General features: G+C 51.2%; 3 protein-coding genes and 1 non-coding gene across 4 annotated transcripts; 3 read left to right on the plus strand and 1 right to left on the minus strand.

The window, feature by feature from the left end:
- Nucleotides 1-582: 582 nt before the first annotated feature.
- Nucleotides 583-3,742, minus strand: LOC112893693 (uncharacterized lipoprotein syc1174_c-like). The gene is made up of 8 exons (XM_025961152.1): nt 3,396-3,742; nt 3,182-3,298; nt 2,909-3,037; nt 2,608-2,784; nt 2,074-2,214; nt 1,487-1,675; nt 1,217-1,288; nt 583-1,113 (listed from the first exon to the last, which is right to left on the minus strand). The coding sequence occupies exons 1-8, from the start codon at nt 3,651-3,653 to the stop codon at nt 907-909; spliced, it is 1,290 nt and encodes a 429-aa protein (XP_025816937.1). The 5' UTR covers nt 3,654-3,742; the 3' UTR covers nt 583-906.
- A 123-nt stretch (nt 3,743-3,865) lies between these two features.
- Nucleotides 3,866-6,550, plus strand: LOC112893692 (protein ABCI7, chloroplastic). Its single transcript, XM_025961151.1, has 3 exons — nt 3,866-4,777; nt 5,133-5,392; nt 5,893-6,550. Exons 1-3 carry the CDS (start codon nt 3,932-3,934, stop codon nt 6,227-6,229), a joined length of 1,443 nt encoding a protein of 480 aa, XP_025816936.1. The 5' UTR covers nt 3,866-3,931; the 3' UTR covers nt 6,230-6,550.
- A 250-nt stretch (nt 6,551-6,800) lies between these two features.
- Nucleotides 6,801-6,874, plus strand: TRNAT-AGU. The gene has a single exon. It is a non-coding gene; the product is annotated as a tRNA-Thr (tRNA).
- Nucleotides 6,875-11,981: 5,107 nt separating this feature from the next.
- On the plus strand, nt 11,982-13,431 carry LOC112894672. The gene is made up of 2 exons (XM_025962446.1): nt 11,982-12,891; nt 12,990-13,431. Exons 1-2 carry the CDS (start codon nt 12,277-12,279, stop codon nt 13,056-13,058), a joined length of 684 nt encoding a protein of 227 aa, XP_025818231.1. The 5' UTR covers nt 11,982-12,276; the 3' UTR covers nt 13,059-13,431.
- Nucleotides 13,432-13,804: the final 373 nt, after the last annotated feature.

A 13,804-nucleotide genomic window follows, 5' to 3' on the forward strand; every position in this document is an offset into this window, starting at 1 on the left:
GTCATTAGGGCTCGTAGCCACACTGTTCCTGCTCAGTACCATTCACTGTTCTACCTGGCTGGCGTATCTCGTCAGTGCCGGTTCTGATCGTGCTCGCGTGCCCTGTAGCTACGGGGTCCCGGTTCCTGAATCCATGGTGGTCTTTGGCACTTTGTAGTTTGTACACAATCTCGCACTGTTCAACTGGTGTCTAGTAAGGAACAAATTAGGGGCCGGGGATTGAGTAACTGGATGGCAAATGATTCAAGAGATAAGTTTTGCAAACCATCTGGCCATAGCAGATATTGCTGATATATCCTTCAGACAAACATAAAAAGCGACACCAGGGTTTCGCATCACGTAATAAAATTTTTACTAACAATATGCTTTCAACAAAGAAATGCACCAACAATTATTTCGATCGATGATACTGTCAGCAGGCTGTTCCAACGCAACTCTGATCGATCAAACGTACCGAAGCAGATGCATAACAGCATGCCAGTCAGACAAGAGCATGGCAGCCAACGAGCTAAGACCATTCATGTGATAAACCAGGCCATAACAGCTTGGCAGTTGATCATAAACTTTCATGTTCAGTGGAAGGGAAACAAGACTGTACTACTGCTTCCATCCAATTTACTAAAATAATGTAGGAAAGAATTGATTACAAGCACTGGGTTTTCCTGCAACAAGTAATGATGTAAATGATTGGCAAACCGACTGGAGATTGGAGGTTCGAGAAATACAAGACCATGGAGCTAATGCTAGACTGGGTTGGCAACAAAAATCGGTGTAGATGCTATGCCTAGGATTCCACTGCAGCACAGTCTATGTGGAATATGTACCTGTGGCTTCAGAATCTGGAAGCTCCTGATAGCAACCTGTCTAAATTGATTTCTACTTCTACTATTAGTGTTATTTCTACTGCTAAATTTGTTTAGCTAGTTGCTGTATATGTACTTTCTCGTGCACCGGAGGATGGGCAGATGGCCTAGGACCAGAAGAGTAAGCAGAGTATAATCGCCGAGGGCTCTTAAGGTGATCAATTCCTTGTCTTCTAAGAGCATTTGGATTGACACCTGCCTTGTGAGCAGCGACAACTCCAATTGCTTCCCAGTAGTTCCGGACATTCAGCTGAGGAGCAAACATTCAAAGTTGCTAATAAATGCTTAGATATATGAGCTTATGAGAAAGAGACAGAGAATTTGGAGGAGGATGAAAGACATAGGTTGCATACCGCTTCTATACCAAACTTGTCTGGGGTATCATCAAGTACTGTCTCATTTTCCTGTACGGTAATGATTAAGGGCTGCAAAAAAGAGGTGTGCAGTTTAGCTGACCGAGTTAATTGTGTTCTTAAACTTTTTGTGGCTAGCTCCAATCATCATGCTAGCATAAAGCGTGTTGATTAACTTTAACCTACATTTCAAGTGTATAACACACTGAAAATGCAGTCTAACTGGGTGCATACTTCATCTTTCATCACTAATTAATATAGACACTATACCTTATGCTTTCTTGCAGCTCGAGCAAAGGCTAGAGTACCCTCTCCTCCACAGGAGTCTTTTGGAAGAATAACACTGTCAACATCACCAGCCACAATGCAATCACTGCCCAAGATTCCTTGCCTCCTCATGACATACTGTGGAGCGTTGCTTAACCCAGCAAGCACACAGGGCAGAAAGGTATATCCAATCTGTTTGGTAAAGACATTAGGTATGAATAAACAAACGTAACATAAAAGTAATAAACGATCAGGTTACAAAGAAAAGAAGCTACTAAGTTAGACATAGTACATCACATATCTGACATTAGGTATGAATAAACAAACAAAACATAAAAGTAATAAGCAATCAGGTTACAAAGAAAATAAGAAGTTACTAAGTTTGACATAGAACAGCACATATCTCATATCTGTATATGACCAAAGAGGCAAAAAAGCTGCTGAAAACCTTGAAACCAGAAATGAAACCCATTGCAGTAGTCTGATATATTGCGTTGTAATGGTAGTATGATTGTTACCATACCACTGGTAAATTGGTAATTACTTAACTCAGTTATGGTAACTGCACGAGTACAGAAGGACATATATACCTCTTCAGCTGCAGATCTAGGGGATACCAATGGGCTGAGTGGTGGGGGTAACACTGCAGGAGCGTGGGCAGCAGGGATTTTGAATTCTTTCACAATTAGATGACTGATAATTGCTTCAACCCCTGCCAACAGATCAACGCCCTGCAGTGATATATCAGTCATCAGTCAACAACACAAAGGACGAGAAGTATAAGAACATTGCCCTTGCTGGGAAATGCAGAATTAATTGGTATAAGCTACAAAGTCAATAGAACTGAGATCCATGAATATACGCATCCAGTCCCATAAATAGCAATGACTTCCATATTATAGGGAACAATGGCACTGCTTCTCTATTCACTAGTAACATTTATACCAGAATCCATTAATTATCAGACTTCTAAAACTGAATGTCTTGAAACTTCCAAGAGAAATTCTTGACAATTCTGAATTTCTGATTGCTTTCAAAATGCTTGATGCAAATGTCAATGGTACAAGGCCAACACCATAAGGATTAAAAAAAACTAACTACTCGAGCAGGCAAGAGTTAGTTACCTTCCCTTCCCTGTAACAATCTGAATCTTCTGGATCATCATCTGGAAAGCGTGCAACCACTGCCACCGCATTCACATCTGAATGATTCACTAGTGTGTCAACAGCTCTCATCAGAGAATCAGAGTTCCCGACACTTCCCGTCGACTTCCCACACTTAGGATCAAACCATGTCTTGATCTACACCAGACATTGGCAGGCCATAAGCAAACACCAAGACTTTACATTGGCAGGCCATAAGCAAACACCAAGACTTTAAGTATTCTTACAACTACATGTACTAGTATCAAAACTGTATATGCACCTCCAGAGGAGCATCTGTGACAATGTACTCGACTACAGGCAGCCCAAGCGATGCCCTTGCGGCATCTGCAACCTGCAAGTGGCGCAGCTGGAGGTTCTCCTCGATTCCAGAATCCAACACCAAGCCTACCTAGGTTGGATCAGTTACAATGTGTCATTGATACGAAGAAACACACATCTTTCAGTAACATTTATGTCACCGTTGTGGAGTTGTGGTCCTTGTGGACGGCGAGTAATTCACTAATCCCCACAGCGAAGCCAAAGGATGGCTTACCTTGTTTTGATGAACGGGTTGAAGAGCCCAAGACCCTTCCGCGAACCTATCAAGGGCGAATCCCTCCACGTAAAGCGTATTGGGCATTGGCCAGTACAACATTGCAGCGTTCAGCACCTGCGATATGAAAGCTTCCAGCTCTGAGCGACCGAATTCAAATGGAGAAGTATCAAGTGAAGTACAGCAGCTTAGGTTTTGGGACGGTTGCAGTTACGTTGGGGTGTGAGATGACACAGTCCGCGACGGAGGCGAGGGTCCTAGCCACCGGGAGGGCGTCGCCGGCGAAGCCCCCGACGGCTGCGCCGACGCCCGTGGGGACAATTAGGACGGACGTGTAGGGCCTCCTGAAGCACGGGGTCCGCGCGTTCGCGGACGGGGAGAAGGGGCGAGCCCTGGTGCGCCGGCGCGGCGCCGCCGCCTGCGACGGCGTGAAGCGCGCGCCTGGGAAGGGAAGAGAGAGAGGGAGCGCCATCCGCCTTCGCCGGAGCCCGGGGCGAAGGGAGGGAGAGCGAGCGGGCAACGAAAGCGGATAAGGCTGCTACTCGCAGCTGCACCGGGCTAGGCCCACATGCGTCACATGCGTCAGCCCAGTCGGGTACAAAGCCAGTCTTGATTGGGCCGGGCCGTCCAGTTTTCCTTCCTGGCTCCACCTGTCAGTCTCTCGGATTTCCGGACCCCCACGGCCGCCCTCCGCAGACCGCAGACCGCACCGCAGCCAGTGGGCAGACGAGGAGAAGCTTCGCGGACGCCATGTCGTCGCCGTCGCCGCTGTGCGCCGCCTCCTGCTCCACCGCTCTCCGCGCGCCACCGCCCCTCCTGCGCTTCCGCCGCTCTGCCGCCCCGGTCTCCGCCTCGGTGGCCCGCGCGGCGCCTGCCGTCTCTGACGACCTCGTCCTCCGCATCGCCGAGCAGCTCGAGGACTCCGTGACCTCCTCCTCCCCGCTCCTCGACCCCCTCCGCTCCGCATCCGCGCTCTCTCTCCTCTCCACGCCCTGGCCCACCCGCCGCTCCAGCGAGGCCTTCCGCTTTACCGACATCTCCTACCTCCGCTCCTTCCCCATCTCCCTCCCCTCCCGGGCGCCCGACCTCGCGCCGCGCGCCTCCCCTTTCCCCTCCCACGTCCTCTTTTCGGACGGGCTCCTCGTATCCGCCTCCGGCGTTCATGTCAGCGCCCTCGCCGATCTTCCCCCCGGCCGCGCGCGAGACCGCGCCGCCGCGGCGCTCGCCGCCTCCGCCGAATTCGCCCACAAGGACCTCTTCTACGACTTCAACGCCGTTGGGGCGAGGGATGTCGTGGTCGTGCACGTGCCCGAGGGGGTCAAGGCTGCTGATGACCCTGTCCACATCATGTTCGCTTATACCAATCGCGGTGTGGAGAGCATGCTGATGTCCAATCCGAGGATTCTGGTCGTGGCCGAGAAGGAAGCAGAGGTGGCCATAGTGGAGGAGCACTTTGGGGCTGGAGAAGAAGGTGGTTGCTATTGGGCCAATCCAGTAGCAGAGATTATCGTTGATGCTGGCGCAAGGGTTGTTCATTCATACTTGCAGCGGCAATCATTTGATGCAGCACATACTAAATGGACTGTCGTCCAGCAGGTGAGTCTCCATTTGAGATAAATGTTCTAAGATTCTTGAAATTGTAGTTATGAAGTTTGAATGTGATATACTCTTGAAATGGGATAGAATAGTGATGATGAGAGAACCCAATTCTGATTATTATTGGAGACAGATTATCAGTATTACTCGATTCGGGGCATTGGTCATTCCAGGTTCTCGTTGTTTGATCTACCTAATGCTCAAGATAGGTGCCTCCATATTGCTTGTTGATAGCGATTATGAGTATTTGGGTAGTCGTGCTTGCTGTGGTGGGTTGGGCTGTGATAGTTCAATGAAGCTCTGTTAAAAAATTGAAATCAGTCTTATTTATTGCAAAACATTATTTTTTTTGCAGGATACATCAAGTAAATATGAGTTTGTTGAGGTCAGTACTGGAGCAAAATTGAACAGGCACAATCTCCATATCCAGCAATTAGGTCCTGAGACAGAGACAGAATTGTCAACACTTCACTTAACATCTCAGAATAAGCAGATTCATGATCTGCATAGCAGACTGATACTTGATCACCCCAGAGCTTTTTCACGACAGCTCCACAAGTGCATTGCTTGTTGCACAGGGAATAGCATTTTTGATGGCAATATTAAGGTCAACAGGTATTTTGCCATCTAATATCTTGGATTGGTTTGTCTTGTTTTTTCAGGAAACTTCCATCTATTATAACCATATTTCTAACCTGCATTATGGAATTTTAGATTTCTAGTTTCATGCCTGTGACATACACGTTTTCATTGTTCAATATTTCACAGTTTCTGAATGTAGGGTATCCTGAGATTATCATATTTTTTGTAGGATAGTTTTATGTTAACTGGAATATGGTATAGTAGCTGCATAAATACTAGTGCTGTGTTCATGAAATAAATTATTATTGATACAGATTCGGCACAAAGCCAGAAACATTTTTAGTTGTAGCATATAGCCCTTCCCCTATATATAGGTGTTGCCATTTGTTTCAACTATTATAACATTTTTCTTTAATTGTCTAATTCTCAATATGTCCCAAATGAGCAATGTCAATATTTGAGTAATAACACAGTTTTTGATCCAGCTGCAATCTGTATTCTCATCCTAAAGTTTTGATGCTCTTAATTTACAGGTATGCACAACAAACTGACGCTGGGCAAGAAACCAAGTGTCTTATCCTATCACCAAAGGCGCTTGTTAATGTCAAGCCAAACCTTCAGATTATAGCAGATGACGTGAAGTGTACCCATGGTGCTGCCATTAGTGGTGAGCTTGATCCAAATGAGCTCTTCTACTTCCAAGCGAGAGGCATCAATGCGCAAACTGCAACGGATGCCCTACTATACTTTTTTGGAGCCCATGTGATAAAGCGCATACCATATAAGCCTATAAATGAGAAGGCATTAGCAGAGTTCAAAGAGTTGCTTGCTTCCTCCAGGCAAACAACAGATGAGGCCCTTCTTTCATGATCTTGTTTGACATAGTTCAACACATTTTTGTGAGCTGAGAAGAGTAGGGGAGGTAGAAGTATTTCAGATAAACAAGTGAAGGCGGCACTATATTGTGGTTGATATGATGTAAAATGTACCACTCTAGCTTTCAAATGCAGTTTATTTGCAAATGGCTTGTTCCTCTGATCCTCTCTACTAAGAGGAAGATGCCATGAGCTTCAAAGTAGTCGTTTTTTCACATGATACATTAATAACTAGAGTCCATTCTGTACTTGAAAATATTCTGTAAAGAAATGCCACGGAGCAGCTCCCTGGAACAAATAAAGCTCTTTTTCTCTAGCCAACTTTTGTATTTATACACATACAGAAGGTTTACTGTTTCTTATCGGGCTCCTGTTGTTACCATGTACAAATTTTCTGTAATTTCCAGCTTAGTTCAACATGATTTTTTATCGTGTTTGTGCTTCTTTATGACCGGCTTGTAACTACTCTAGTCTCTAGCGACCACAAATGATGCCGAGTTCTTTGTGGCTAAAGATAGAGAAGAGATGTTGGAAATAACTAGGTTCTAGAAAATTTTTGGTCACTTGCTTTCGTAGCTCAGTTGGTTAGAGCACCCGTTTAGTAAGCGGGAGGTCTTGAGTTCGACTCTCAACGAAAGCAAATTTCATTCTTTTTTGTTGCCAGCCTCTCTAAGATTTCACACTCTGGCATTTAGCCTACCGTTTCCGCAAAAAGCTGCCGTTTTTTTTCCTTTTTTGTTCATCCTGACTCTAACATCCAATTTTGAATTTCTGATCATGAAGCTGCAAGGTGGGGTACGAGGGCCGCCTGCCGTCTAAAATTTTGCTCGCATCAATACTTGACGGGCACATGCTAGTTACCAGTGGGAGTTCAGAAAGTGTAAAGCTACGAGCAATGCGCATTGCAGAGTCATCCTGAACTTGAATACATGAAATTACGGGATTTTTATCTAAATTATTGTTTGTCGCTATCATTCTGAAACGCAGGTATGCAATACCCATGCCATTACAATGGTTCAGTTCCACAACATACCATAGCATAACAACTCAGTTCCATAACAGCAACTATAGTGACAACAACCATCCATATCAGTTATTACAGATATCGAACTCCAAGTCTCCAACCCCAAAAATTTCAGTGCTTCGGAACAACTCCGCAGGAATTGCAACCCTTATTAAGCTATGCTTTCGCTGAACTCCGATGACGAACCTTTTGGATCGCTCACTGAAGAAAAAGCTGGCTGAAGTTGAACCATTCCGATCGCTCACTGAAGAACAGACACATTCAAGTCAGAGCCCAGAATTCAGCAACTGGCCAGCACTGGATCATCGCAAAACGAAACACTTACCTTCTTCTTGCGCGAGTCGGACGGCCGAGGGTCTGTTTGCTGGCTGGCGATGTAGAAGAGCAGGCACGAGGCCGCGCTGAGCGCCAGAGAAGCGCCGAGAATGGCAACGACGGCGAGAATCCTTGCGCTCCCGTCAGTCTTTTCTGGCCCGCCAACCTGTGACGTGAGGAACCTGTCCAGAGCAGTGTTGCTCCGGTGAGCCTTGGCGCGGGCTGCGGCCACGGCTTCCTCGGAGTCGGAGGTGAAGTGCTCGGGGCGGCGCTGCTTCCTGCTGCGAGAAGGTAGGTGGCATGACGAGGCCGCCGCCGCCGCCGCCGCGTCCTTCGCGTTGGTGCCGCTCTTGGGATCGCCGGAACTCGGCTTTGCGACCGCGGCGTCCATCTCTGGCGGACGCTGCGTTCCGATCAGATGAAATGGGAAAAGGACATCCAAGAACGAGGGCATTCAGGGTCAGAGGCCTTACCGAGTCTTGCCGTCGAGCCCAGTACTTCGTTCCTGGCGCCATGGCTGGCATTGACCATTGCAGAGGGAAGGACGGATCGCGGCGTCGCCGGCGCTGAGCCGAAGCCGGCAGAGGGCGGTGGGCCGCCTGCTGCTTCTGAGTACGTGCCAGGATCATGAGCATTGGCGCCGCCCGACCCTGCGCCTCCCATGTCGTTCAAGCGAGTCGGGTTGGACCGCTTCCTGCTTCTGAGCGGCATGTGGCGGTAGGACGACGGCGGCATAGCGCGTATGATCGCGCGCCTGGCGGGCCAAAATCCTCGAAGCTCTGACAATTCATGGTTAGAAACTCAGAATCAACAAGACAAACAAGAACGGGACCCAACAAGAACAGGAGGAGCACCTCGGGCTGGGTTGGAAACCGTACCGAAGTGGGTTAGCGCAGGGTTCTCCTCCGGCATCTCATGGTCCTCGTTCTGGGCGCTCCTGGAGTCTACCCCACGACTGGCATTGCCCGCCGGAGCGACAACCACCGACTCCTCCGTCAGAGCGTCCTGCTCCGATGAACAAAGAAAGAAGAGTCAAGAACGGGGCATTTCGGAATTCAGAACCGTCGCTCGCGTCATCGGAGCAATCAAAAATCACCTTATTTACCTCCTCGTCGTCGCTCTCCGACTCCGCCGCGCCATGTCCGCCGGCATTACCCGTCCCCGAGATAGCCTCCTGCTCCGAGGAAGCGGCCTCGCGCGCCATGCCGCCCACTGCACCGGCCACCGCGCCCGGCACCGGGACCTCGCCTCCCTGCTCCTCTTCCCCCTCGCGCTGGCCAGCAACCGCGCGCTCGTATCGCTCCATATCGGTCGCGCCTTCTTTGGTTGTGGAGCGTGGAGGGAAGAGAGGAGTTCGAACGAGCCCGAGCGGGGGCGGAAGAAGTGGTGGGCGCGGTGGCGGAGGGACAGGGCGCGAAGCGAGCGGTTATGAACTCCGAAGCGGCGGAGACTGCAGCGGTTGCTGCTGCGGCGCATGGGGAAGCCCGGTGGACCCAGTAGGCAGGATGAGACTGTGGGGCCCATTGCTTCGTTCTGCTTTCAGATTCGTATGAAAAAAGCGCTCGTGTCGTAGTCGCGATAGGGCCATTGGGGGTTGCCGCGTTGGGTGCGCTGGCCCTCCTCGCGGGGTGGTGCACGGGGGAACTCTAACCGTGTGTTTGGTTGATGGAACAAGGGCGAACGGAGTGGAGCGGTTCCATTTTTGCATACGTTTGGTTGAAGAACCGTGGAGCGGAACCGCTCACGCAGGGAATATACCCGTAGAATACCCGTAGATTCGGAACGAGCACACTCGGTAAAAACGAGCGGACGCAAGCGCTCGCCTTCCACGCGCGCTCGAGCCCCGCTGCCCCTCACCGCCCGCCCCTCTCCCCTCTGTAGGTGACCCCCCGCCCCCGGCCGGCGGCGCCCCACCCCTCGCCCCCCCACCCCACCCCACCCCGGGCGACGGCCAGCCCCTGGCCTGCGCGGCAGCCTGGAAGTGCCCCCCATCCCGGCGACGGCCAGCCCCTGGCCTGTGCGGCGGCCCGGAAGCCCCCCCCCCCCACCCCGGCGACGGCCTGCGCGGCGGCCTGGAGCACCCCCCCCCCCTGCTGATCTTGACCATATACGAGTGAAATAGTGAATACAGAACAGAATGGATACTTGCTGTTCTGTACTTGTTTTACGTCACAAATTAGTCTAATTTGCCAGCAAGAAGAGTTAGAGGATGTTCATTTAGCTGATGTTGGGTTCAACGAGTTTTTGCATCTGCAACTATTCTACTCAACAGATGCAATGTTCATCTGTTGCCAAGTGATTTCCAACCAAATAAAAAATGGAACGGCTCCGTTCTCCTTACCAAACATAGAACGGAGCGGCTCCATCCTCAGAAATCGGAATGGAACTGTTCCATTCAAATTGGCTCTCTAGCCAAACGGACCCTAAGTTTACGTCAAAAGGACTTTTATTCTACTACTAGACTCGAAAGAATCTAGGATTTTGTAAGTTTAAAACCTTATGATTCCTATTCTTATTTTTGTTGAAGACCATCTCTTATATTCAGAATTTACGATCGGGACAACCTTGCTCGTAAGATCCGACAGGATGGACAACGACCACAACCGACGTAGAGAGTGTACTACAACTCGTAGCGAAGTAATAAACACATACACTGATTTCTACCCCCATCCCGAAAGAGAAATGAGATCCGGATACATCCACGAACGTGAAATTGTAGCGGCTTTGGGTGGTAAAAAAAGATGGCCGTGATAAGTAATAATACAATACCGCTACAATCTATAATGTAACAAATTCATCAGCATGCAAATCTGGAACATCTGGAGTTAGGCCCTGTATCCACGACTGTTGAGCCGGCCCGGACTGGCGGCAAAGAGCACGCCCCGTCGATGCACGCGGACCACGGACCGAATCTACAGGCACACGAAAGAAGAATCATCAGTCGTAGAAAGCTCCCGCTGCTGCCTGTTCTGCGCCGCATGGAGCGAGACGGTCGGGCCCACATGGCAGCCGCGGCTGACAGCCACGCTGTCGCGGGCAGGAGCAAGCGGCCGCGGTCACGTGAACGCCGCAGCACTCTACCCCGTCCCCCTGTGAACATTCGAACCTGAGCCGAGGCGTTCTCACGCACCACACCAGCGCGCACCACACCGACGTGCGGGTCCCAACTCCACGGGGCCCACGCGTCAGTAGCCTCACCCGCACGCCCCAATCCGTGGCTTCTGTCCCACCTCATGCGACGGCGTTATTAAACGCGCAGGTGGTTGTGCGGGCCGGGGGCCGCGGGCGCGCGCTCGCAGATGGATCCGCTCGCGCTCGCCTCGCGTTGCGTGTGGCAGGCGGCCAACTCAGCCAGAGCCGGCCCTTTTGCCCCTCGCGTACCCGGGGCTTCTTTGCGTACAAGACCACGGTGCTTTGCGAACAATCATCAGGGAATCACCCTCGGGGGCATTTCGCTTTCCGTGATCATACCACGCACGCCCTCTTTTTCGCTGCCGTCGTCCAGGGCTGGTGCTACAAGAACAAGCGCCCGTTGCTCGAAATTATTGAGCTTTCCATGGGGAAACTAACACCAGTAACACGTACTGTTGGATAGTACATCGTCCCTTCCATTGCTTTCAGTATTGATGTGCTGCTACATGCTAGCATTGCACACGGTAACTAATGCTAGAGAACATGCTACGGCCATAATAAACTTTAGTATGAACATGGATAAATTCATGCCGCGACCAAACTTTTACTTGTGATTTATCAGGCTCCATCTGATATGGAGCTATGGGAGTTCTGGTTTGATAGTTATGTATCTAGTGTGGCATGACGTCGGCGAAGTCATTTGCACTAAAATCAACTGGATTGGGTAGAAGCCCGTGAGGCTGCTATTTTTCAGCTTCACATTAAATGTTCATAAAGGAACAAAGTTATATTTAACGAGGCCAAGCTATCACAACGTGGTGCTAGCTTCGGGTGTTGTTTATGAGTTCTAGTTCATCTCACATTAGATCTTTTTATCTTTCGAGCTTTGCATTGCCACCCGTGTTCCATCTTGTTTCCATAAAACTCCCATGTTGCAAAATCACCATTTTTCTTAGCTCAACAGTAGTGCACACCTAGTGTCATGTAGTCACAGGATATTGAAGGTGACGTCAATATCCTGCTCAAGATATGTGAATTTTAAGATGTGAGTTCTCAAATTTGACAAAGATGATAGAGCGAAGCGGGCCATCAAGTATATTTCCTTTTTTTTAAAAAAGTCAACTTCAATATGAATCTGCAGACCAAGAGTTAAAAAAAAATCTATACATAGCATCTCTAAAAAGAAACCGAATACCACAAAAGCTTTTGATGCAAATTGAACTCAGCACTCGGTCCGTGCAGCTGCAGTTGCTGAAACCGTGCACACCGTCTCATCTAAATCCCCAGAAGCAAAGAAAAAACAAAAACAAAATGAAAACACTGAAATACCCGTCAAGCCCTCAACGCACACGCCCCCAATATTTATTCGTCACCAACACCCACTATTCCATCTATTTTTCCTTTCCCCCCACACTTCCATCACCGCGGCCGCCTCCTCTCGTCTCCTCGGCTCTCCCTTCTCCCTCACCACGTCCCGCGCGCTCCTCTCGACGCCGTCGCCGCCCGCCGCCCTCCGAGCCGCCTAGGGTTTCCCGCCCCCCGGGCGCGTCTCAGCCACGTCGCCCACGGCCATGGTGATCACGGCCGAGCCGCGCCCGCCGCCTCCCCCGGATCCCCTCGCCGACGCCGTGGCGGTGGAGGCGGCGGCCGCGGCTGCGGCCACGTCGAACGCCCGCCAGGCCGCCCCCGCGTTCTCCTCGTTCCCGTCGTTCAAGACGTGGGGGAGCCACCGCGTCCTGCGCTGCGCGGCCCACGTCAACCGCGCCGGCGAAGCCATCGCGAGCGCCAACGCTGCCGCCAGGCGCTCCCCGGGGAAGGTCGACGCGGGCGCGGAGAAGAAGGCCCCGAGCCACCTGAACGGGGTGGAAGCAGGGAGCAGCGACGCCGCCGCCGCGGACCACCACGTGGCGGCGGCGGCGGCGGCGGAGGACGCGGAGTCTGCCGCCGCCTCGCGACCGTGGAAGCTGCGCACCCGGCGGCGCCCCAAGGTGGCGGCCCCGTCCGCGAGCGCGTCGCCGCCTCCCGAGCGGAGGCCGTCGCGGGCCCGCGCGGAGCCCCTCGACCGGGCGCGGTTCTCCGTGACGCTCACGACCGAGGAGATCGAGGAGGACATCTACGCTGTCACCGGCGCCCGCCCGCGCCGCCGCCCTAGGCGGCGGCCCCGCGTCGTGCAGAAGCAGCTCGATGTGAGTCCCCTGCTCTCCCTCCTCCTGTCCTCCACCTCTCTTCACCCCCTCCAGTCCCGGGGACCCTCTCGTAATTTCGTAAAACCTTCCGTCCCCAGATGCTATTCCCCGGCTCGTGGCTGTCGGAGATCACTGGCGAGTCCTACCGGGTGCCGGACGACCGGTGAGAGGCGCGGACCCCGTCGCCGGCCCGTCGAGCACCGCCGAGCCGTCGGCGAGGACGCAACGCAAGGAACCCGCAAGGCAAGCAAATTCGCCAATCGGAACCCGGTGTTGTCAATTCTTTCTTTAGCCTCCGCCCGTCTCCTGCTGGTGATGTTACCGTGATCTAATCAGCTACCAGTAATTATAATTATTAATTGATCGAAATAGAATGCTAGTAGCAGTAGCAGCAGTAAGCAGCAAGCGACTCGTATCAAGTTGTTTTCTTTAGCGAAAGTACGTAAGGGATAGTTTGGTCTGGTGCGTGTTGGTGTTGGCCCTTTGATGGCACATTTCTTATTAACATCTGGATTCCAATGTTGATGCTGTCTTTCTCCTCGCGTCGCTGTTTCGTCTCCATGAAGTTGCAATGCCTTTCTTCCAAAAAAAAAAAAGGTTGCAATGCCGCACAAATTTGGAAATTACTGGCTCATGCTTACCATGTATGTTCATTAGTACGGTTTGTTTGTAGTTTTCTCCCCCTAAGAATATGATCTCGGCATACGGCCGTGAAGATCACAGCACAACTATTTCAGAGCTGTAGTTTTGCTAGGAATGATCAACTGAGGCTATGGGTGGTTATGTTTGGTCACATACCGGGTGAGCTTTTACCGGCAACGGCCACATGGTCAAGGCCCCGACCCCTTTGAGCAGGAGCTCGGCTGTTCGGCTGGCACGCGGGCCCGACCTGCGCCGGGAACCGAACAGTTTG

Source organism: Panicum hallii, chromosome 5 (assembly GCF_002211085.1).
Source record: "Panicum hallii strain FIL2 chromosome 5, PHallii_v3.1, whole genome shotgun sequence".
NCBI lineage: Eukaryota > Viridiplantae > Streptophyta > Magnoliopsida > Poales > Poaceae > Panicum > Panicum hallii.

Excerpts from the sequence above, each read along its gene's own strand:
- LOC112894672 (XM_025962446.1), top strand. The coding sequence starts at position 12,277 with ATGGTGATCACGGCCGAGCCGCGCCCGCCGCCTCCCCCGGATCCCCTC. Across the intron at positions 12,892-12,989 it reads TCGTGCAGAAGCAGCTCGAT|ATGCTATTCCCCGGCTCGTG; the intron begins GTGAGTCCCCTG and ends TTCCGTCCCCAG.
- LOC112893692 (XM_025961151.1), top strand. The coding sequence starts at position 3,932 with ATGTCGTCGCCGTCGCCGCTGTGCGCCGCCTCCTGCTCCACCGCTCTC. Across the intron at positions 4,778-5,132 it reads AATGGACTGTCGTCCAGCAG|GATACATCAAGTAAATATGA; the intron begins GTGAGTCTCCAT and ends TTTTTTTTGCAG. Across the intron at positions 5,393-5,892 it reads GGCAATATTAAGGTCAACAG|GTATGCACAACAAACTGACG; the intron begins GTATTTTGCCAT and ends CTTAATTTACAG.
- LOC112893693 (XM_025961152.1), bottom strand. The coding sequence starts at position 3,653 with ATGGCGCTCCCTCTCTCTCTTCCCTTCCCAGGCGCGCGCTTCACGCCG. Across the intron at positions 2,215-2,607 it reads ATTGTTACAGGGAAGGGAAG|GGCGTTGATCTGTTGGCAGG; the intron begins GTAACTAACTCT and ends ATATCACTGCAG. Across the intron at positions 1,114-1,216 it reads ACAAGTTTGGTATAGAAGCG|CTGAATGTCCGGAACTACTG; the intron begins GTATGCAACCTA and ends TTTGCTCCTCAG.